The sequence below is a fragment of the Geotrypetes seraphini genome, chromosome 7, assembly GCF_902459505.1.
Source record: "Geotrypetes seraphini chromosome 7, aGeoSer1.1, whole genome shotgun sequence".
NCBI lineage: Eukaryota > Metazoa > Chordata > Amphibia > Gymnophiona > Dermophiidae > Geotrypetes > Geotrypetes seraphini.
In genome coordinates, this window is record NC_047090.1 from 22,288,559 (window position 1) to 22,312,125 (window position 23,567).

Here is a 23,567-nt window from a genome sequence, read left to right on the forward strand (position 1 = left end):
TGAGGAAGGAGAATTTGGTCTCTGAAAGTTAGTCATAAATGTATTAAAATTAGTCAAATAAAACGATCACCGTATTTCCATTTTCTGTTTATAAACATTTATCAACACAGCTACAATACTACTGTATCCTATAGCAAAAAAAACTTTAAAAAATATTTTTTTTTCTACCTTTGTCGTCTTGATTTTCATATAGGCTCTCTATCAGCTGAATTATGTGTTTGGGTATTCCCATTTGCACTAGAGTTCATTATAATCCACACAGTCAAAAGCTTTGCTGTAGTCAATGAAGCAAAGGTATAGAGTGTTTCGGTATTCTGTGCTCTTCTCTAATATTCATCTAACATTGGACTAGGACTCAAGCATGAGTTGATGGCACCTAACAACCTTTGTCTCCCAGTTTCTGCTTTCCTCATCTTGTCATTATCTTCCTTCCATCCACTGTCTGCCCCTTTCAGAAATTGTCTGCCAACCTCCTTCCATCTTTCCATTTCTCCTCCTGCCCTCCCCCTGCCCCATTGGGCTGGCATCCATCTTCTTCCCTCTGTTACCCTCATGGTCTGGCATCTTTCTCCTTCCATCTCTCCTTCCTTCCCCCTCTCTCTTCTCATTTTCTTCTCTCAGATCTGATATTTCTGTCTCCTTCCTCCTTTTCCCCATGCTCTGGCATCTCTCTCTTCTCTATTTTATGCTTCTGTCTAAATTGAATTATCTCTTACTATTAAGTCCTCAGTATCCCTCTTTTCACTGTGTCTACCCACCAATTGCCACCCTTTCCTTCACCCCTCCACTATCTCACTAACTCTCTTCTTCCCCCATCCAGCATATGCCCTTTTTCTTTATCCCCTCTTTCCATCCAGTATGTGTTATCTTTCTCCACTTCCATTCAGCATCTGCTCTCCCCTCTCAACTGACATCTGTTTGCCCTCTTATCTCTATCCCTTCTCCCCACTTCCATCATCTGCCCCTTCTCTCCTTCTCTTCCTCCACCCCTATTCCATCGCATTATCCTGCCCCCTCACCTCCTCACCGCTGCTTTCCCACATGCTCCTGACCCTGATGGCACAAGTTCTCCCCACTTCCAACATCTGCCCCCTTCTCCCCACTTCCATTATCTGCCCTACCCCCTTCTCTCTCTCTCTCTCCCTTCTCCCCACTTCCATCATCTGCCCTGCCCCTTCTCTGTCTCCCCACTTCCATCATCTGCCCTCTTCTCCCCACTTCCATCATCTGCCCCCTTCTCCCCATTTCCATCATCATCCCTACCCCCTTCTCTCTCTCCCCACTTCCATCATCTGCCCTGCCCCCTTCTCTCTCTCCCTTATTCCCACTTCCATCATCTGCCCGACTGCCGACTTCTCTATCTCTCCCGCTCTGAGCTTCCACCCCAGGCCCATTTCCCTCCCTTCCTCTCACCTAAATGACAACGACGGGCCCCAGCATCGACAGCAAGATCATGGGTCTCCCAGCATAGAAAGCAAGATCGAGCTCCCAGCATAGACAGTAAGATTGGGGCCCCCCCCCCACACACACACACACACATACATAGACAGCAATATCGGGCCCCCCGCCGGCATAGGCAGCAAGATCAGCAATGGTAACTGCAAGCAGTGCTCAGCCCAAAGCTTCCCTCTGATGCAGCTTCCTGTTTTCGCCTGAGCAGTTTGCGTCAGAGGGAAGCTTTGGGCTGAGCACAGCTTGCCGTTGCCGATCTTGCTGTCTATGCCGGGAGGGCCTGATCTTGCTGTCTATGCTGGGGGGCCCGATCTTGCTGTCGGCTGTCTGACCCTCCCTCAGTTTCTGTTTGAAAAAAAAATTGGAAATATGACGGTGAGTTGATCTGTTTGCCCTCCTTTAGCAGGCCCCCCCTCACAATTTTGGGCCCTAGCCACATGCCTACTGGGCCTATCATTTAATCCGGCCCTATATGGAAGAAGCAACTGCTTGCTCTGGATCAGTAGCATAGAATGTTACTATTATTTGGGATTCCGGAATCTTGCTATTCTTTGAGAGTTTGCATGGAATGTTGCAGCTATTTGTGTTTTTTGCCACCCTGAAGACGGGCTACTAGGCTAGATGGACCATTGTTCTGACCTAGTAAGGCTATTCTTACGTTGAGACGAGCAATCTACTGGACACCCCTGGCTTAGATTTGAAAATACAAATCTGTGTATATTGATGTCAACCCTAGTCTTACTTCCATGGCAAGCTTTTGAGCCTCTCCCCCTAGGTGTCACTGAATATTATCGTATTTCCCCAGGTATAAGCCGCGGCTTATACATTGATTTTACAAACCCTGCCTATAGGGTGCAGCTTGCTTAAATGGGGAGGCCTATCTAAAGACATCCCCCTGTACCTTTTTTATGTTTAAATGATTTTTATTATTCCAGCAGTAAGAAGCAAATACAAACAGTAGTACCATTTAGGAAATAACAATATAATCATATAATTTTCAACAATATAATCAGTTCCCCTCCCATCCCCCCCCTCCCCTCCCCAAGAGTCCATGGCCAGTCCAACAGCTGAGAGTGGGAATAAAATCTTAAAGATTCAAAAGTCTACTGCGAGCACGTGGTGTGAGGTCCTGCCAGAAGTGCTCCCACACCTGACAAAATTTGCGACCCGGGCCAAGAGTCAAGTCTCCTACCATGCGTCTCTCCAGTGTTGCGTGCACTATCATTAGGGATCTCCAATGTGCATATGACGGTGGATCACGGGAGAGCCAGTTGGTGAGGATGGCTTTTTTTCCCATCAAAAGGGCTCTGGAGATAAATGCTAACATTCCCCTGGGTTTGGGCGAGGCTATATTATAAAATCCAAATAATGCCCTCGGTTGCGGAAGCCATCGCCTTCCCCAAAGCGATGTAGTATATAGGCCAAGATGTCTCCAAACTTGCTGGATTGCGGGGCAGGTCCAAAACATGTGACTCAAAGATGCGTGAGCCTGATTGCATTTCGGGCAAGAATGCGACGCAGTAATCCCCATCCGGGCTGCACGTTCCGGTGAAATGTAAAGTCTAAGAACAATTTTCAATTGCATTTCCCAGTGAGTAATATTGGGTGACACCTTCTGAATGTTCTTCAGGACCCGTTGTAACTGTTGAGCAGTCAACTGGCAATGCAAGTCCTCAGCCCACGCTGTCACTAATATATCCAGATTCGTACTTGGTTGGCAATCCCGGATCCCCACAATATGAAATTGTAGAGGAATACTCTGTTGGGCTGAAAGGCTGAAGAGTTCCGAAAGTGCCTCCCTGCAGACTTCAGTAAGGGCAGCCACTGGGAGGGACTGAACATAGTGACGGATCTGGTAATAGGCGAAGAGATCATTAGCCTGTAGGTCAAAAGTCTGTTGCAGCTCGGCATATGTGACCAGGCTCCCCTCTTCCGAAAACAGGTGAAAAAGATATTGTAGACCTTGTGCTTGCCACCTAAGAAAGGTGGCATTTTGCATGCCCGGCTGGAAAGCTCCATTGCCCTGTATAGGCAAATATAAAGACACCCTAGAGGACAATTTGGCTGTTTTACAGACCCATCTCCACGTCCTTCTGGCCGGCGTAAAAATGGGGTAGTGAAACACCAAAGGACGCATCCTCGGATCCGCCACATGTAGAAAATAGCTCACATGGAACGGAGCCAGCAAAGATAACTCCAGTGGTGTAGCAGAAAAATCAGATGTTCCTCTAAACCAATCATTAATATGTCTCATCTGGCAAGCCATAGCATACCAACGTACATTTAATAAACCATAGCCCCCCCTATCCCTGGGCAAACACATCCGTAGCAAGGGCATACGTGGTCGCTTACCACCCCATAGAAAACACTGTAGCTCTTTCGTTAAACGAATGTTATGGGCATGGGACAGCAGCAGAGGTAAAACCTGAAAGCGATATAACCATTTGGGAAAGAGCACCATGTTAAAAAGGGCTACCCGGCCCGCCACCGATAAGGGAAAAGTGGACCAATTCTGTAGATGTTGTGAGGTGTCTTGAAGCAATGGGGTGATATTGCTGGTGTACAGGGTCGTAAGGTCTCGGGGGATCTGTACCCCCAAATAGCGAATTGAAGTCTGAGCCCACGTAAATGGGAAGTGACCGCTCCATGTCTGTTGTAGTGTTATGGGGCTAGCAAGGGCCATAGATTTCTGGTAGTTCAACGTAAATCCCGAATAAAATTTGAATTCGTCAAGCGCTTGCAATAAATATTGAACAGAGTGAGCGGGGTCAGTTAGCAAAAATAATAGGTCATCTGCAAAGGCCAACACTTTGAGTGAATGAATCCCGAAGTCCACACCCACTATGCCTGTACCTTTTTTAATCCCCCTTAAATACCTCCTTTGCTGAATGGCTGCCGGCTACCTCCTCCAATCTCACGGCCAGCGGTGCAGGGCAGGAGCGATCTTTTCAGCATCCAGCCAGGCCCTGCACTGCTTCTTGGATGGCTGCCGTCAGTTCTCGCAAGTCACGGGGGGCGGGGATGTCTTTAGATAGGCCGCCCCATTTTCTGTGGCCTATAGAATGGGGCGGCCTATCATGTGGGGCAGCATATACATGAGGAAATAGGTTATTAGCAGCCAACCCCGCACAATCCCCCTGTATTTATTTGGGAATATGGCTTCAGAAAACATAGGAAACTGCCGGGATCGTTGAGCCTTAGCTTTAATTCAGAATTCCTTTTTACTCCTAGATATGGAAAACTATTGGACTGATGCCTCAGATTCTCGAGTACCATATTGTGACCTGCAAACAGCTTTTCTTTAGTGAACTGACATCCATGACAGCAGTCACCTCTCTGCAAGGAGAATCTATCCAAATCACATCCTCACAGGTAAAAAAAATAAAATAAAAGGTGAAAAATTGAGTCTGTCCAGTTTAGGTAGCACAAGATTTACTTCATGGACATGGCTTAAGCCTGGACTGAGATGCTTTGCATTTCTTGCACAAAACAGTTGTAATGCCCTCACCCTTCCCTATCAGGCTTATGTATTTGCAGACTGACTCAGAAAGAGCAAACTTAGCACCAAAGTGGTTACCCTATTAGCCCACCCTTATAACAGCCCTGCTGAGGTGGATGAGTACTGAAATTAATTAGGAAGGTTCATATCCAGCTTTGTTGGATTCACCATGAATACTTTTTCTGCCACTCAGTATCTGAAGGTTATATATAAATATTTTTTGAAGCAGAAGAGTTAATATTGCCTTTATATTATTATTGATAGTATTATTATTGTGTTTTCAATGTCTGAGACATTGCAGCTAACATTGGTTTTAATGTCACTAATTCCGGTCCTACCCAAGGACCAGGGAATCACTGAAATATCAGCACGAAATGTATGCCTTCCCAAGTAGGGTAGGATTTTTTTTGCAAATGAATGGGATTACGTCTTTAAAGTTTAAAATTTCCAAGTATTTATGGAGTCCAAACAGACTTGGTATCACCTTTGAATTTTGCTCTAAAGTTATTCTACTTTGTAAAATCATGGTACTTTGATATTTTATAACCTGTTTTTTAATCAATTCTACTATCACCAGCTACTTCTGGAACTAGAAACCACATACTGATGTCAGGAGTATTATGCTTAGAGGGGCATATTTGAAATGTCAAGGACATACACATCAGAATATCCCAAATGGACATCGATCACATATGTATGTTTGAACAGGAAATATGTCAAGATTTCTTGTTTGAAAATACCTGAGATGGACATCTGTGTGCTGGAGACATCCAGCATGAAAAGCAATTTTACAAATTGGAATATCCAAATTATGAAGGGAGAAATTATGAACTTTGGAGGAAACAAGGGACATAGATGTCTTTTATGGGAGCATTCTTCAAAAATGGCCACATAGATCCATGCCGAGCAGAGGGACAGACCTAGTGGTTAGTGCAATGGACTGTAAACCAATGGACCCAGGTGTAAATCCCACTATAACTTTTTTCTTTAATTGTACATACTGTACCCGAATATGCAGCACTTCAATAGCCTTCAGACTTGCAGGTGGCTTATATATATTTGTGTATAGTAAGTATTTTTCTGTTCCTGGAGAACTCACAATTACAGAAGATAAAAAAAAGAACTAAAGTGGGATTTGAACTTGGGTCCTTGGTTTACAGTTCACTACACTAACTAACTAATCTGCATGCTTTTCTGTTTAGAATGCCCATAACACTTGAAGTTGCACCGAGCTTGGTATTCCTTCCCAGTTTCACTTTTAGAGAAGAGGGAAAGGGACTCCAATCGCTGGAAGTTGAAAGGTGTCATGCCTTAATCTCTCCAATGGCCAACTGCACAATCAGAGTATCTTTTTATACCCTTGCCATGACTGAAACAGGTCTAACTAGGAATATTCTGTTTCCTTCCCTCCAGTAACTGCTGTTGGACATCCTGATTTTGGGCCTGCCCAAACACACCCAAAATACTCACCTTTGCTATTTGGACATACAGCAATGTTGGACATCCAAATCCTGCCTTTGTAAAATTGAGAAATGGATGTTTGACATGTTGTACATTCATAAGCTTCAAAATAATTGCCATAGCAGGCAAAAGCAGGGCAATTACCACAAAACACTTTAATGTGTCTTATGGTAAGTCTTTTCATGCATGCTGACCATGCTTTAGGCCCCAAAGCTAAGCTGGAAAAAAAAACGGTAAGCAACTAATGAGAGGAATCATGAAAAAGACTGGGGCAGCAATAAATATTAATGCACATTTTATTCAAATCAAATCAAATCAAACTTTATTAGGTCAAGTCTGCTTAGTATTTCCCACTAAATCACTATGGCCCCCTTTAATCAAACCGCAGAAGAGCTTTTTACCATGGGGTGGCGAGGTATGCTCCAGTGCTCATTGGAATTGAATGAGCATTGGAGCATTTACCTCACCAGCCCACAATTTGATAAAAGAGGTCCTATGTTCTTCCATGTGGAAGGTCTCATGACACACACAAAGTTACTCTTGCTGGTTTTGCTGCAGATGGAGATGGGAGCCTTGGGAATCAATAAGAATGTAATCCTAGAATAACTCTTCCTTGTGCACTGATTCAGGATGGAAGTATAAATGACCATGTTACTGTAGGAACCTTGGCTGGATAGAGGGGGGGAGAATTACTTTTCCAGGGCTCAAGTTTTAAGAAGTTATCATATCAAATCTTGATGAGTAAATCTGAATCAGAAGAAAGATAAAATTTCAAGCTCATAGAGATTTGGTTGTAGAATTTTAAATAAAAAATAAATAAATAAAAGAGGAACATAAACACTCTAGAGCAGATGACTTATATAGGCTTTAGTTCTTCAACAAACAAACAAGGAGACCCAAATTCTTTTCTAGTCAAGTTCAAGTGATCACCTGAAGGTCCAGTATCCTTTTTAGCTCCTCTTCTGGTCTTTATGAGTTAATCCTTAGCTGACTCTGTCTTCCAAATGGTCCTCCTTCTCCTAAATAGACCAAAACGTACAATGCCTTCATTATATAGCTCCAACACAAAAGTTACACATGATCCAAGGCCCCAAGGTAAAATTAACTCTGTGTGTGTATTTGATAATAACTGAAGAAAAATCCCCAGCTATTTGTGAATGAAGATGGAGACCGAAAGACCATAATCAGTAGGAGCCAAGAAAAAGGCAGATTAATGCAGCCACATGTTTGTCAGTAGCATTTTTCTCAGGAGAATAAGACTTATTTATTGACTGAACTTTTCTTTTTTTTTATCGTTTTACAGAATACAGTGTATTTGAATAACAAGTCTAAGATAATAACCAGTGATCTTCTTTATACAAATGGTATAGTGCACATTGTAGATAAAGTTCTATTCCCTCAGGAAATGCTTCACAAGAAATCATATTCTGCTACCTCCAAACTGGTATGTAAACAATATCCTACTACCTGAATTGAATTAGAATAACAAAGAATAGAAAAAATTAAGATTATATTTGCAGAAACCAAATTTAGAGGGTGCACCAGGCCTAAATAAATGATAAATTATGTACCTTCTTAATACAGCACCAGGTTTGGGGCTGTTTTTTAGCCTCTTTGCATCATTATAGCATACTGGCATCTTTTTTCATGCCTTCCAAAAATGCTCTATCTACCCCTTCATATTTCTCAATCAAAATCCCCCAACCTGGTTCTCCCCTCTCCCATTGGTACACCAGCCAGCCTTAAAGCTGTGTCCCTCAGATTTAAAGGCAGCAACCTTTCCAGATAGAGCTATTCTGGGTCACATGGCTGAATGCACTATACTAGCTGAAAAGAATCCCTGGCTACTTCCCCCTCCCCCCGCCAAAGGTTGGTTCTGACCAGGTTAATATCTAGTCTACAGGGTTCAGCATTTTTTTTAAAATACCAGCTGCTGCAGGCTTTTTATGACCAGATAATCAGCACCAGTTATATCCAGAAGCTGGGTATTATTCAGATGCCATCCAATCGAAACAGACAAACAGGTTGTCACGGATACAGTTAAGGGGAACGGTTAATCAGCTGGCTGGGGTTGTGGGCAGAGGAGTAGGGTTAAGGATTGAACTACAACTTCAACTAGAGGTACGGGGGAAGGGAAGGGGGGTGCCTACATGGCGAGGGGGGCAGTGGGAAGAGGTGAGGGGGGATGAGAGGAGGAGGGGTGCTGTGCTTGGTGGAGGGGAGTTTGGCCATCTCTAGAGGAGATCCTCTGCTGGCGGTGCTTGGGGATCCCCACCAGCCACAGCAAGGGTCAGCAAGTACTTCAACACTGTAGAAATAAAACCAGAAATGCATTTCCTTTTCTTTTGAACACAATACAAAAACATCTGCTAAATACTTTTCTCAAAGCTAACATAATTTAGTCAATAAATTCCGTTTTTTACCTTTGCTGTCTGGAGACTTATTTTTCCATAAAGTTGGTCCCAGTTTCTTTTTTCCACTTTCCCATCTTCTATAAATTCTTCTGTTGCTGTCCATTGGTTCCTCCTACCATAGTCTAGCATTTATCCCTCTCTCATCCCCAGGACTATATGCAGCATCTTTCGCCCCTGCCCACCAGTCCCATGCCCAACATTTCTTCTTCTATCACCCTTCTATTCTGCGTTTGCCTCCTACGTTTGTGTCCAGTCCTCATCTTCCAGCAAATTACCTTTCAACAACTTTCTCTGAGAGGTAGCTCAAGCTGCGAGGCTCGTCTTCTATTTCCTGCCTGCCCTGCAGCACGTAGCCGACCGGAAGTCTTCCCTCATGGTCAGCGCTGATGTCGGATAGAAGGCTTTGCGTCAGTCACGTGCAGCGTGCAGGGCTTATTGCCCTATATGCTGGCACGTAACTGACGCAAAGCCCTCCCTCTGACGTCAGCGCTGACATTGGGGAAAACTTCCGGTCGGCTATGTGTGCTGCTGCAGGGCAGGTAGGAAAAGAAGACGAGTCTCGTGGCTCGAGTTGCATCCAACCCTGTGGGATCCCCAAGACCATGAGGGGAGTCCCCATGGGATACCTGCAACTTGAGGGGGCGTCCCCACAGGATACCCATGATCTGAAGGGGGAACCTGCGGGATTCCTGTCGTCCCAGTTCCCGTGTAGCTCTCTAATTCGGAGCCTCCAAGGAGCAGGAGGGACCGGGCACCCCTCCTGCTCCCAACTATTTTAAAGATACCGGGGTAGGTGGATGGGCCTGGCCTGACCGCCTGGACTGACCAGGGGTGGGTCTAGGAGCAGGAGGGACTGAGGACCCCTCCTGCTCCCAACTTTTTGGTGCCGCCAAGCCGGTCAGGAGGGGGGGAGGGCGAGGGAGGGCCGTGCCGGTCGCAGGGGAGGCGAGGGCCGTGCTGCATGCATGCAGCATTTTTTTTTATACTGATGGCAGGAGGGAGTTGGTATCCTTTCTGCTTTTTTCTCTGGGGGGGAGGCGCGTTTGTTTGTGGGGGGCACATTTTTATGACAGGCCTGGCTGCCTGTTATTAATTTTTTTTATGGGGCAAATATTTTGTGTGTGTAACACACGCAAAATATCTGTGCCATGGAAAACAATGAATAAAAAAGACAGGCAGGCCTGTCAAAAAGCCTGCAGACCTGACAGTAACTCAGTTACTGACAGGGCTGCAGCAGTCGGGTTTGTCAGTAGTAAAACCCGACTCAAAATAGCCAAGCAATTGTTAGTGAATCAATTGCTTGGGGTTTTACTAATTTGCATGGGAGGATTGGGATCGGATCACTATAGGCCTTAGTGAATAGTGCAGGAGGGAAATTTGGTCGCAAAGGGCTCGCAAAATGATTGATACATGATTGGTTTGCTTAGTGAATCTAGCCCAATGTACATTATGAAAGACTCCAGAGAAAATTAAATGTAATGGGATAGAAGGTAATGTCTTATTATCCAAGGACAAGCAGGTAGCATATTCTCACATGTGGGTGATGTCATAAACGGAGCAACAAAAGAACAGGGGAAACAAAACCACAAGAATCAAAAGCACAAAAACAGAGTGGAATTGTCCCAATCAGAATGGTGCACAAAGAAACAATAGATAGATAGAGCCAAAGGCAATTGATAGATCCAAATGCCTTTATTCATCCAAAGTTCCATACAATCCATACAATGACTCAACATGCACATGTTTCGGCCTACCCGGCCTGCATCAGGAGTCTTGCACAACCCAAGCTAACAGCTGCTTCGAAACACTTAGAGCACTGCAAAACGCCACGCCCAGAATGTCCTTTCCGACATCAGAATTGACGTCGGAAAGAAGACTTCCTGTCGGCTTTAGCAGCAGCAGCAGGGCGGTAAGAGCAGCGGACCGAGTGAAAGGAAGGAAGGAGGCTTTTTTTTTTTGCGCACGACAGTTAGGGACAGGGTCTGAAAACGGGATCTATGGTCACCTTAATCTTGACGGCCCTGCGCGGACCGGCAGAAATTTCCTGCAGACTGGCACCGGACCGCGGACCTGCGGTTGAAGAACAGTGCTGTAACCCATTAGATTCAAGGAAGTACACTATCCTTTCTTTCAGCAACACTTCCATTATTTTTCCAACAACCAGAGTGAGGCCCACCGGCCTGTAGTTTCCCGTTTCATTCCTGTGACCACTTTTGTGTATAGGGACCACATCTGCTCTTCTCCAATCTCCAGAGATTTGTTGAATAAGTCTTTAATAGGACCCGCCAGAACCTCTCTGAGCTCCCTCAGTATCCTGGGATGGATCCCGTCTGGTCCCATCGCTTTGTCCACTTTCAGTTTTTCAAGTTGCTCATAAACACTCTCCTCCGTGAACAGTGCAAAATCTACTCCATTTTCTCGTGTAACTTTGCCAGACAATCTCAGTCCTTCTCCAGGATTTTCTTCTGTGAACACAGAGCAAAAGTATTTGCTTTTTCCTCATCACTCTCCACATATCGGTTCCCAGCATCTTTTAGTTTAGCAATTCCATTTTTCATCTTCCTCCTTTCACTAATATATCTGAAAATATTTTTGTCTCCCTTTTTTACATTTTTAGCCATTTGTTCTTCCGCCTGTTCTTTCACCAGACATATCTCTCTCTTGGCTCCTTTCTGCACTCCTCTTTTTTTTAATATTTCACGAACACCAACTCTTTCGCCTTTATTTTCTCCGCCACTAGTTTGGAGAACCATATCGGCTTCCTTTTTCTCTTGTTTTTATTTATTTTCTTCACATAAAGGTCCATAGCCTTTTTTATCGCTCCTTTCAGCTTAGACTACTGTCTTTCCATTTCTCTTATGTTCTCCCATCCTAACAGCTCTATCTTCAGGTACTCAAGGTGGTCCTCCATACTCATCCTAAATTCTTATCTAAAGTGGTTTCAGAATTTCATCTCAATCAATCAATTGTACTCCCAGTGTTTTTTCCAAAGCCTCATTCTCATCCTAGAGAAACTGCTCTTCATACTCTGGACTGTAAGCGTGTTTTGGCTTTCTACTAAGCCACACAGATCTGCTCCTCAACTTTTTGTCTCCCTCGATACAAACAAGATGGGACATCCAGTTTCCAAGCGCACCATCTCCAACTGGATGGCTGTTTTCATCTCATTCTGCTATGCTCAGGCTGGACTGCATCAGGGTCGAGTCACAGCCCATAAAGTCAGAGCTATGGCGGCATCAGTAGCTTTCCTTAGATCTACTCCTATTGAGGAAATCTGCAAAGCTGCCACTTGGTCCTCAGTTCATACTTTCACCTCTCATTATTGTCTGGATTCTTTTTCCAGATGGAATGGCCATTTTGGTCAGGCAATTTTACAATATTTATTCTCTTAAATTGCCAACACTCCCACCATCCCATTCTGGTTAGCTTGGAGGTCACCCACATGTGAGAATATGCTACCTGCTTGTCCTGGGATAAAGCACAGTTACTTACCATAACAGGTGTTATCCATGGACAGCAGGCAGATATTCTCACGACCCACCCACCTCCCCTGGTTGGCTTCTTAGCTAGCTATCTGAACTGAGGAGATGCTGAGGAGGTGAGCGCCCTACCTCGGGGCAGGAAGGCACTCATGCATGCGCGGTGCGGCAGTCGCGAACATTCTTAAAGTTTTACAAGCAAGTCTGCTTGCGAGGCTGTCCACATCCGGGCTCCGTGGATGATTTCACCCACATGTGAGAATATCTTCCTGCTGTCCCTGAATAACACCTGTTACGGTAAGTAACTGTGCTTTATGGACTAAGTACTGATTAAGAGATAGAAAACAGAGGGCAAAGTTAAATGGTCAATATTGTCAATGGAGAAGGGTGAATACTGGAGTGCCCCAGAGTAGAGAATGACAAGGGGCAAATGTGTCCCCATCCCCACAGAAACTCAATTTCCGTGTCCCGTCCCCATGCGTTTTGTCACTGTCCCTGCCCCCTTCCGCATTTCTTTAAGCTCAGCCTTAATCACACAAACCTCGAACACTTATGTGCAGATGAGGACAGAGCTTGCTGGAATTGGGTAGAGACAGGAAAAGAACTTGCCAGGACGGGACAGGAAAATGAGTTCCCACAGGGACAGGGAAAAATTTGTCCCCATGTCATTCTCTACCCCAGAGATCTGTGCTGGAACTGATGCTTTTTAACATATTTTTAGATGACCTGAAAACAGAAATAACAAGTGAAGTGATTAAATTTGCTGATGACTCATTTATTCAAAGTTATTAAATCACAAAAGGATTGTGAAAAATTTCAAGAGACTGGGAGTTTGGGCATCCCAATAACAGATGACATGTGATCAAGCGCAAAGTGATGCATGTAAGGATGAGAAGCCGAAACCATAGCTATATTCCACATTAGGACTCACCACCCAGTTGTCCGGATGGTACTGCTGAATATTAAGAGAGCCCTGGCTATGACAATTATCTGTCCTTATCCAGATAATATCTTTTATAATAGTGTGTTTTTATGAGTGAATTTATTTATATTTCTTTGTGTTTTTAGGAAAGCCTTACTGATGTTGCAGACCATCATGGATACACAACATTTCGCAGTTTATTGCAGGTGACCAATCTTTATTTTATAATTCAATTGCAAACAAAGAAAAGGGACTTACAAGTCTGTACTTTGCAATCTATAGCCTTTTTTGTTGTGTACTTTTCATGCATCAGGGTCCGTACAAGGGAAGGTCAAAGAGCCAACAGCACAGCCATCATTCTGTTCATCCTGCTGGTGAACACAGGGAGGTTCCTGTTGCATTCCAGCAGGTCAATAATGTGTTCTGTCTTCACAGGATACTGTTTGGGAAAGGAAAAGGCTATTGACATTACTGAAAAGTAGTCTAGGTATTGTTTCTCCCCACTCCTCCAACCTCTTGGGGAATATTACACATGAGTCTTCATATACCAAAAATTACAGGATTTAGCCCCTTTTTTTCACACATGCCTTCTGCTTTTGTAAGGCAGTTTTCAAACAGTGCACATAAGGGAAAAGTCTATGGATACATTTATACCTGCAGACTGCATTGATTTTCAAAAGGAAACATTTTCATTTTGAAATTGACTAGGAAAAAGTATATATTTGCACTATTTGTGTGGGCATTTTCCCAGGTAAATTTACATACATACTTTTGGAAGCACAAAAGTTAGGTGCACAAATTCAATCCTGCCCCAGCAAAACATTTGCTTTTTCTCCCCTTAATTCTAAAAAAAATGCCAAAAATTGCTCATGCAATTATGGTCACATTCCCAAATTGCATACACAGTTTAATTGAATAACAAGCTAATTAGCCCTTGGCATTTTAACAAGCAATTAATTATTGGTGTTAATTAGCATCAATTAAGGGTTAAACATATAAATTTAGGAACAGAATCCGCACCTAAATTTTATGTGAGTCAAAAAAGGGGGAGCAGAAATGGGCAGGGAATGGGCAGATCAAGGGCATTCCTTTAAATTATCTGTGTAATTACAGAATTAGGGCCTCCCCACCTAAATTTAGGCAGAGACATTTGCACCATGTTTCCCGGGCATAAGTGCTGTTATGTAAACCAAGCCTAACTTTAAGGGCAGCTTGTAGAACAGCACTTTGGACTAGATTCACGAACCTGCCTGGCAGGTCCAATGAATTCTCAAAACGCCAATATGCAGATGGGGGTGATTGGAGCAACGCCCCCATCTGCCTACCTGGATCGCTCTATAGCGATCCCAGTGCATGCGCTGGACCTCTGGGCCAGGCAGAGATTTTTTTTCTTTTTTTAATTGAGCCCGTGGTTTTAACCTGCTTAAGTCCACGAGTTAAAACCACAGGGAAGGGTGGGAGAATCGGGACAGACAGGCATTCAGGACAGCGGGGGAGTCGGGGCTGCAGGAGGCGTTCGGGGCAGGCAGGAGATCAGGGCAGCGGGAGAGTTGGGGCTGTAGGCAGGAGAGATCGGGGCAGAGCAGGCAGAAGAAGAGCACCAGGGCAGCAGGCAGGAGAGATTCAGGGCAGCAGAGAGCAAATGCTGTATGTAGGCGTGCACATGGGAAGAGTGGGCAGAGCATGGGTGGAGCAAAAATATACACAAATTGTAGAATAATATAAGTTATTGCCCTAATCTATATATGACGCTAAAGCTTTTGGGCACAAATTTGAGTACACACCCTTTTGCGTGTGCAATTTCATTGCCAAACAAGCCAATTAGCACCAATAATTTGGTGCTAATGATTATTGAGACTAATTGGCATTAATTTAAAATTTCATTCACATCTTTAGGCACTGGGATCTGCACATATGTTTTACACATCGTTTGAAAAGGGAGCATGACCATGAGAGGTTCATGGGCAGAACAGAAGTGTTCATGAAATTTGCATGCAGTGTTACTGAATAAGAGGGATCCACTCCTAATTTAGGTGTGAAAATTTATACCAGGATTCAATTGGTTTAAATCCTCACACCCAAAACTGAACATGGATTCTGGCACTAAGGGCCAGATTCATAAACAGTGCCTAAAAGCGCCTAACTCCTAAGCACCACTCGGCTTGATTGTCAATTAACCACTAGGCATCGTTTGTAAAATCGCACCTAGCGGTGCCTAACTCAACTTAGCACTAGTAGGATCCTAATGTTAGGCACTGGAATATTAGACTAGGTTTTTCCTGGCTTAATTTACAGGCGCCTAACACAGACACCTACAGATGGCTAAGTCATACCACGCCTATTCTCTCCCCCTAATCATGTCTACTTTATGTGTAGGTGCTGCTTGGCACCTTGACTTAGACGTCACTAGGTACCACTCCGAGTTCCACACGTAACTCTTAGTTAATCATTTTTAATGAGTTTTTAATGGCATAGTCAATTACCATGCTAATTAAGCTCAATCAATTTTGAGTTCTGCGTAGAACTCAGCTAGGTGTCCCTGATCTAGGTGCTTAGTGATGCCTAACATAGAATATGGCCTTAAGTGCTGTTCTTTAAACAACGCCTATCTCTAAGTGGCATTCATAGAATAGCACTCAGTGCTAATTTTATTGGTGCAAGTTGGCACTCAGTGCTATTTTATAATGGACACTCAAAAGATGAGCACCCATTAGGCTTAGCATTGAGTGCCACTTTTGGTGTTGCTAAAACTAGGTGCAATTCCCAGCATCCAATTTAGGCACACATGCTCGTTTTGTTGTGGTTTTTTTCATAGCACTGCATGCAAATTTTAGAAATGGGCGACATGTATTTCTCATCGCCATGCCCCTGTTTATTGTGCCCTAAGGGATTTGGGCACCCATTGTTCTAGAATAGCATGTAGCAAAATGTTTGCACAAAATTGGTGTCAGTTAGTACCAAGTAGCACCCAGTTATAGGCACTGATTGGCTCAAGAGGCAATTTAGTTGAGTGTACTTCTTGGATCGATGCCCAAATATTGACACCTAATTATGAGTCCCATATATAGAATCCAGGGCATTGTCTTCACCTTTAGAACCAAAAGGAGAAATTAGGTCTTACTTGCTAATTTTCTTTCTTTGAGTCCCTCCAAACCAGTCCCAATGAGTGGGTAAGTACATTCCTACCAGAAGATGAAGAACTGCAAGAGCTATGATATCATCCTATAAAGGTCCAGCGAATACCCATTCATTGGAACTGGTCTGGAGAGATGATGAGGAATGTGTGTTCATTTGGTTGCTCTTCTATGCATTGTTTGTTTTTAGAAGATTTCATTCTACAGTATGTATCTTCCATGTGTGCTACAGGACACAGGCTTGCTAAGTCTCATCAATGATCCTATTCATAAGCCAGTTACCTTGTTCTGGCCTTCAGATAAAACTATCAAAGCCCTGCCCAAGGAACAACAGGATTTCTTGTTTAACAAACAAAACAAAGACAAGCTTGTGGAGTGTTTGAAGTTTCATGTCATTAGAGATGCCAAGGTGAGTGACCGTTGGGCTTTTAAGCAAATAAGACACAATATGCTGCATTGTGCTAGGCCCTCTGAGATATAGACCTTTATTTTAGTAACATCTCCACATCTACATGCATGTGTAAATGACTTTTCAGAAAGGTGCTATTTATATTCTGAGACAAGGGAAGCAGCCTCCTGTCACTGCTGTCAGGGCTTCAGCTTTTTTTTAATGGGACAGATGTTCTGCGTGCCATCTGTCCCATTAAAAAAGCCCCCCACCCGTGCAAGCATTCCTGAGCCACCGTCTTCCCCCCCCAACCCCCGAAAAAGATGGCAGAAGGGATGCCCACTCCTCCTGCCCAGAAAGACCTCTCCCCTCCCCCCGAAGAAAAAGGCAGGAGGGATGCCCACTCACTCCTGCCCCAAAAGCACCTGCCCACTCCCTGAAAAAAAATGGCAGTTGGGATGCCCTCTTCCTCCTGCCTAGAAAGGCATAACCCTTTCCCCGAAGAAAAAGGCAGGAGGAATGCTCACATGATGCACCGGGGAGGGGCCTAAGGCCCAGTGTCATCACGGAGGAGCAGGAGGTGTTTTCAGTACCTCCTGCTCCCAGCGTCAAGGTACAGGGGCCTAGTAGGGGAGGGGGTAGGGAGGGAATGGTGCCTCTGGTGGCAGGAGGGAGTGGGCATCTATCCTGCCATTTTCTTCGGCGGGAGGTCTTTTCAGGCAGCAGGGAGTGGGCATCCCTCCTGCCATTTGTTTTAGGTTTGGGTGGGTCACTGCAATTGTCAGGGGAGGGGGGGACGCGCAATTGTCAGGGGTTGTTGGGGAGGGCCAGCAGTGAGGGATTTTTTCATTTTTTTTTATGGGACAGATATTTTTTGTGTGTAATGCACACAAAATATCTGTGTCATTGGAAAAAAATGGGAAAAACACCCCAGTTGAGTTGTAAGATCGGTAAAACCCGATGCTAAATAGCCAAGTAATGTAAGTGAATCAATCGCTTGGCTATTTTGCATGGGTTTTTACTAATTTGCATGGCTGGATGGGAAAATGGGCAATCGAGGGGGAAAACACACGGTGGGCCGTTTAGTGAATTGGATCGGTTAGCAGCGATTGTTGCTAAACCTGACTTTAGCGAATCTAGCCCTAAGTATCTTTATGAACTAATTAACCTCTTTTGTTTGTATTCTGTGTTTATTTTGATTTTACTATGTGTGCAATTCTGTAACTTGTTCATTACTGTGGTTTTAACAGGCTAGAAATATTTTTAATAAATAAACAACATAGGTGTCTTTATATCTTTATCAAATTGGCTCTTAGAACAAATTTCAAAAGTGAACAAATTCTCTGCCATAAAATGGATGACAAATGTTCTTTCCTGCTAAACCTTTGATGCACAAAAACCTTTGATGCACTACTAACAAAGGAAGCATGAATGATATGTACAAGCAGCAGAATGCTATTTTGGGTGGAAGGGCCAAACAAACCAATCCTTCCCCCCCTCCCCAAGCTCTATAATTGCTGATGCTCTGTTGAGCAAGTTATTGATTAGGCTGTGGCATTATGGACCACCCTGTTCTGCTACCTATTTGTAAATATGTTATGTATTTGCTCTGTCAAGCAGAAAGAGCCAAAAAGAAGAGGCCTACACATATCAAAAACACTTCTTTATCCTACTCTCAAATTAATTTGGGCTTGGAAAGGAGGAAGATCCCAAATTTTAAAGTGAAAATGTTTATGCTTTCCTTATTTTCCAGATTATGTCCTCAGATTTCCTTAGCCGAAGTTCTTTGAAGACACTCCAGGGCTCAGATCTCAGTATAAAGTGTGGAGACGATGAAAACATTGTATGTAATTTACTTGGCAGGGCAATGGGAATATGCTACGAGTCTATCATGAGTTGCCAACTGGCTCCAGATTAGGGTTACCTGACGTCCAGATTTCACCTTTTGAGGACATGTCTGGGAGTCCGGACGGCTTTTCAAAACCCGGCACTTTGTCTGAGTTTTGAAAAACTTGGAACAAATCACTGTCAGGCAGGAGCACATGCACGGTTGCCACGTGATGAGGTCAATATGACATCATCACGTCACATGCGTGGAGGTGCTCCAGCCCGATGAGAGCGGGGGGCGAGGCTAGGGCGGGACTTGGGCATAACAGGGTGGGGATGGGTGGAACTGGGCAGGCATGAGATCTGGTCTGGGGGTCCAGATTAAATCTGGTAACCCTTACTCCAGATTGTGTGACAGTATTGATCCCAGAGCTGGATTTACCCCATTGCATGCATCCCATTGCTTTCAATAGAAGTAAAACCTGAATGTCTCCATCCATCCTCCTTTTTCTGGAGCCATATAGTAGCCTTAGTGAAGCTACCAGTAAGGGTTGAGAAGCAACATTTTGAAGCCACCAGCTAATAGTTCAGCAGCAACTGATGATTACTGCTGCCCAGTAGATATTGAAGACATAAGTCAGGAAAGTGATGGGATAGGAATTTGTGTGTTGGGGTATCAGAGGGATAGGGAAATGGAAATATAACTGTCAGGGGAACAGTGTTGTAGTACAGGGTGGTGGACCACCCCAGGTGTTGTCATGGTGGGAGCACCAACACCTGTCCGCCCCTCCATGCCATGCTCACACCCTCCCTTCCCCGCATGAGCAACTACTCTAGCCTGCTGCTCATGTTGGCCTGACACCCTCTAAAATCACTTCCAGGTTGCAGGGCCAGGAAGTGACATCAGAGGGAAAACCAACGCTGGTGTGAACAGCAGGCTGGAGAAGCTTCTCACGATGGCAAAAATTTAAAGAGGTACAGAGGTGGAAAGGAAGGCACAAGTGTGGCGTGTGGGGCACAGAAGGAGCAGGGGGCGGAGAGGAGAGCATGGGGCCCCCTAGATGCCTCCTACCCTCAATATGCCACTGCAGGGAACAATCCAAGGGGAAGGGAAGTGAAATTGTGCACAACAGTTTGCTAGCCAGCATATCAATATGGATAGCAAACCTTCATGCAGAGGGGCCTCAATCTGTGGAAAATCCATGGGTTAAACAACGCCAAAAACCAGGATCCTTCTGACCTTCTGTAACATGGAAATGTGGTTATTTGCCTTTAGTATTTCTGTGATTGTTTGTTCTCCTGTTTCACAGGGAGCTCTGATGCTGAACACCAACACTGGACAATGTAAGATAGTGCAGCGCCAGCTGGAGTTTGAGGGTGGTATTGCCTACGGCATTGACTGCCTGTTAACACCTCCCAGCACCGGTGGCCGATGTAACCACATGCTTACTTTCACAGTTGAGGTTAGTCACTCACAGGCATTTACTTCTCAATGGAAATTACCTGCTGCATTCTTGTAGACTAGATTGTGGGGTCGATATTCAGCTGGTATGACTGGAAATTCAATGCCAGGCCAAGTCTGCTTAAGTCCTGCTGAATATCAGTAGCTGGTCCTCTCAGCATGGTTTAAACAGGCTGGAGCCTCTCCTACGCGCTTAAACCACTCTGAATATCAATCTCTTAAACTCCAAAATTTAGTAGCATAAAAAGTGGGTGACAGAAAGGGTGGGTTTATGGCAGGGAGACAGTTATCAAGTTTCAAGTTTATTTAAAATTTGATTGCTCACCCAATCATATATTCAAGGTGATGCACAGTTCTAAAAACAGTTTATAACAATATGCAGGGGAACAAAAATTCATATAGCAAATACATGACTTTCAAGACAGACAGGACCAGTGCGGGAAGTGGGATAGAAATACAATAATTGGAGGCAAATGAGACAGTCAAGGAAAATTACAAAAGAAGGGGGTTTTGTTTTTTTGTTTGTTTGTTTTTACAAAAGGAGGGATTTTTGGTTTTGTTTTGTTGTTTATACAATGTCTAGAAGTCAAAAGCATCTTTAAAATGAAAGCATTTCAACTGTCAATATTTCTTTTTTCCCTTAAGTAGATTGGCAAGGAATTCCACAATTGGGGGGTCACAACTGAGAAAATGTATTGTCTTCTTGTATTAATAGTTTTAAGTGATGAAACAGTTAGCAAATGTTGGTCATTAGACCGAAGTATTCTAGTGGAGGCGTAGGGAATTAGAATCCTGTTGATGAAAGCTGGAGACTTATAGAGCTGAGCTTTAAGTGATAACAGACATATTTTGTAAATTATTCTATGCAATACTGGAAGCCAATGAAATTTTTTGAGAAGTGGGGAAACGGTCAAACTTTTATGCATTCATGATGATTTTAATAGAAGCATTTTTAATTAGCTGTAGACGCCTGATCTCTTTTTGAGCAATACCCTTAAATAAGGCATTACAGTAATTGATTTTGGAAATGATCAGTGAATGGATTAATATGTTTAAGGATTTTGGTTCTAACCATTTTGAAATTGAATGAATTTGCTTAAACCTAAAAAATGTTGATTTAACTATACTGTTGATATGAACGTGATAAGACAGTCTCTGATAAAATATGACCCTTAAAATTTTGATAGTAGTAACTGCCTGAAGAGTAGCACCTGTAAGAGTAATGGGGTTGTCAAATTTTAGTCCTTCTTTCCACGGAAAAAGCATTACATTTGATTTGTTAATGTTGAGAGCAAGTCTATTAGTAACAAGCCATTGATATATTTGCTCAAGTTTCTTGGCGATTGATAGAGCTGCTGAAGGATTCTCAATATCTATTAGATATAAAAGTTAAATGTCGTCTGCATACGCAAACGCATTAAAACCAACAGATTGGCAAAGGGTCATTAGAAGTGCAAGGAAAATAATAAGCAAAAGTGGCGAAAGGATAGACCCTTGAGGAATTCCATGGAATTCCATAGTTTGAAAAGATTTTTCTTGAAATTGTATTATTAAATGAAATGGTGGCAGATCAGTTTTCAAAATAGGAGCGAAACCATGCAAGAACGTGGTCAGTGATACCAATAGCTTCAAGGCATCCGAGCAGGAGGTCATGATCCACAGTATCAAATGCAGAGGAAAGATCAAGGGAAATTTAAAAGCACAGACTTGTGATGATCCAGATGGTAATGTATAATGGTAGACATGTCTATTAGTGAATGTTCTGTGGAATGATATTGTCTGAAACCTGTCTGGTTTGGATGAAAGATATTTGGTTTTTTTCTATAAATTCAGAGATTTGAGTGAATATGACCTTTTCTGTTAGCTTTGCTAAAAATGGAATATTGGCAATGGGTCTATAATTTATTTTTTCGCTTGGACTAATTTTGTAATTTTTAATAATTGGACGAATTATTGCTTCTTTCCAAGGAGTAGGCAGAATACCTTGTTGTAAACTTTCCTTGACTAAGGAATGAATAAAAGGACCGAAAACTGAGAAGAAACGCTTGAGAATCGAAGGTGGAATTGACTCTACTTGAGATCCTTTAGTGTTAAAATTTTGAATGTGGCGTTCAATTTCTTTAAGACTAGAGAGATTGACTCACATGCATCTTGCTGATAGAGGAATTGAGTCTTCAAGTTGCATATCCAGAGTTGATGATTTGATGTGGGTCAAAGTTTTCCTGATGTTTTCCACTTTCTGTATGAAGTAGGATGCAAGCTCTTGAACTGTAGCCAAGTTGATATTTGGATTTGTTTGTTTTTGAGATAGACAGTTTAATGATTTCAATATAGAGTAGAGAGCTGAAGAATTTTTAGATTTATCTATTTGGGCAGAATAGTATTTAGTTTTTGCAAGATTAATTTTTGATTTGTAGAAAATTGTCTGTTTCTTGAATTTATCAAATTAGCCAGAATTTATGAATTTAGCCAGAGTTTTTTCCTTTCTCCATCTTCGTTTTAAGGCCCTTAATTGTTTTTTTAATATGGGCTAGTTCTGCTGTAAACCAAGGATTAGAGATTTTCCGAGGTGAGATTACTCTAGTCTGAATTGGGGCTACTTATTCATAAGGGCATTTGTTGCGACTTTCCATTGGTCTACTTGATCATTTAGAGTAGAAGGATTAGGATCTAAAAAATCAAGGACAAAATTTGATGATATTGTTTCGAGAGTGAGTTTACTCAGATCATGGTATTTGATAGTTTGGGGCTTAGTGTTGAGGCTGGCACACATAATTACGTGATTCACTGAAATAAGATGATGATTAGACCAAGGGATGGGCCAGCTAGGACACAAAGAGTAATTAGAAGAAGCAGAGTTGGGAATTAGAATCATATCTATTGTGTGTCCCGCTCGATGTGTTGGGTCAGCCACTAAGGGCAGTAGATCAAGATTAATAATATGGGTAAGCATTTCTGAAGTAATGGTATTGTCACAATCATTAAAATGAATATTGAAGTCTCCAAGAATCAGAGGGTGCGATGTAGAAGAACTGAATTTAAAGAGAAGAGACTGTAAGTTAGTAAGTTCATTGTGACTGACTGGAGGGGGTAAGTAAAGCAAGAGAGCATCTATTTTAGGTATTGAGTTAATTTTAAATTGAAGGAATTCAATAGTAGAATTAGGTGGTGAGTATTCAATGCCAAAAGACATAGAGTCACGCAAGATAACTGCAAACCCTCATCCACGTTTTTGTATTCGATGGTCGCATTGATTTTCAGAACTAGGATCATAAATTGTTTTCTTAAACCTAGGCAAATGAACTGTAGGCCTACATTTAGTCATATAATAAACTTCAAAGTGCCTAATTTCTAAGTGATCTTTTTTCAATCTGAAAAAAAGATCACTTAGAAATTAGGTACTTTGAAGTTTATTATATGCCATTGTGAATTGATGGTGTATATTATTACATAGACAACATCATAAACAACATTGGGCTATTTTAATACATCAGCCTACATTTAGCAGCATAACTTCTAAACTTAGAAT

General features: G+C 42.9%; 1 protein-coding gene across 4 annotated transcripts in view; it reads left to right on the top strand.

Moving 5' to 3' along the window:
* The window catches only part of STAB2 (stabilin 2), a 403,506-nt gene that overhangs the window by 306,711 nt on the left and 73,228 nt on the right, over window positions 1–23,567 (top strand). For all 4 annotated transcript variants that reach the window (XR_004540109.1, XM_033951740.1, XM_033951739.1 and 1 more), the window contains 6 exons: window positions 4,684–4,824; window positions 7,716–7,856; window positions 13,374–13,433; window positions 16,594–16,770; window positions 18,503–18,592; window positions 19,887–20,039. Coding sequence is in view for 3 of the 4 variants with exons in the window: in XM_033951740.1 (XP_033807631.1) it covers window positions 4,684–4,824; window positions 7,716–7,856; window positions 13,374–13,433; window positions 16,594–16,770; window positions 18,503–18,592; window positions 19,887–20,039 (762 nt within the window). In the remaining variant the exon portion in view is untranslated. The remainder of the gene's footprint in view (window positions 1–4,683; window positions 4,825–7,715; window positions 7,857–13,373; window positions 13,434–16,593; window positions 16,771–18,502; window positions 18,593–19,886; window positions 20,040–23,567) is intronic.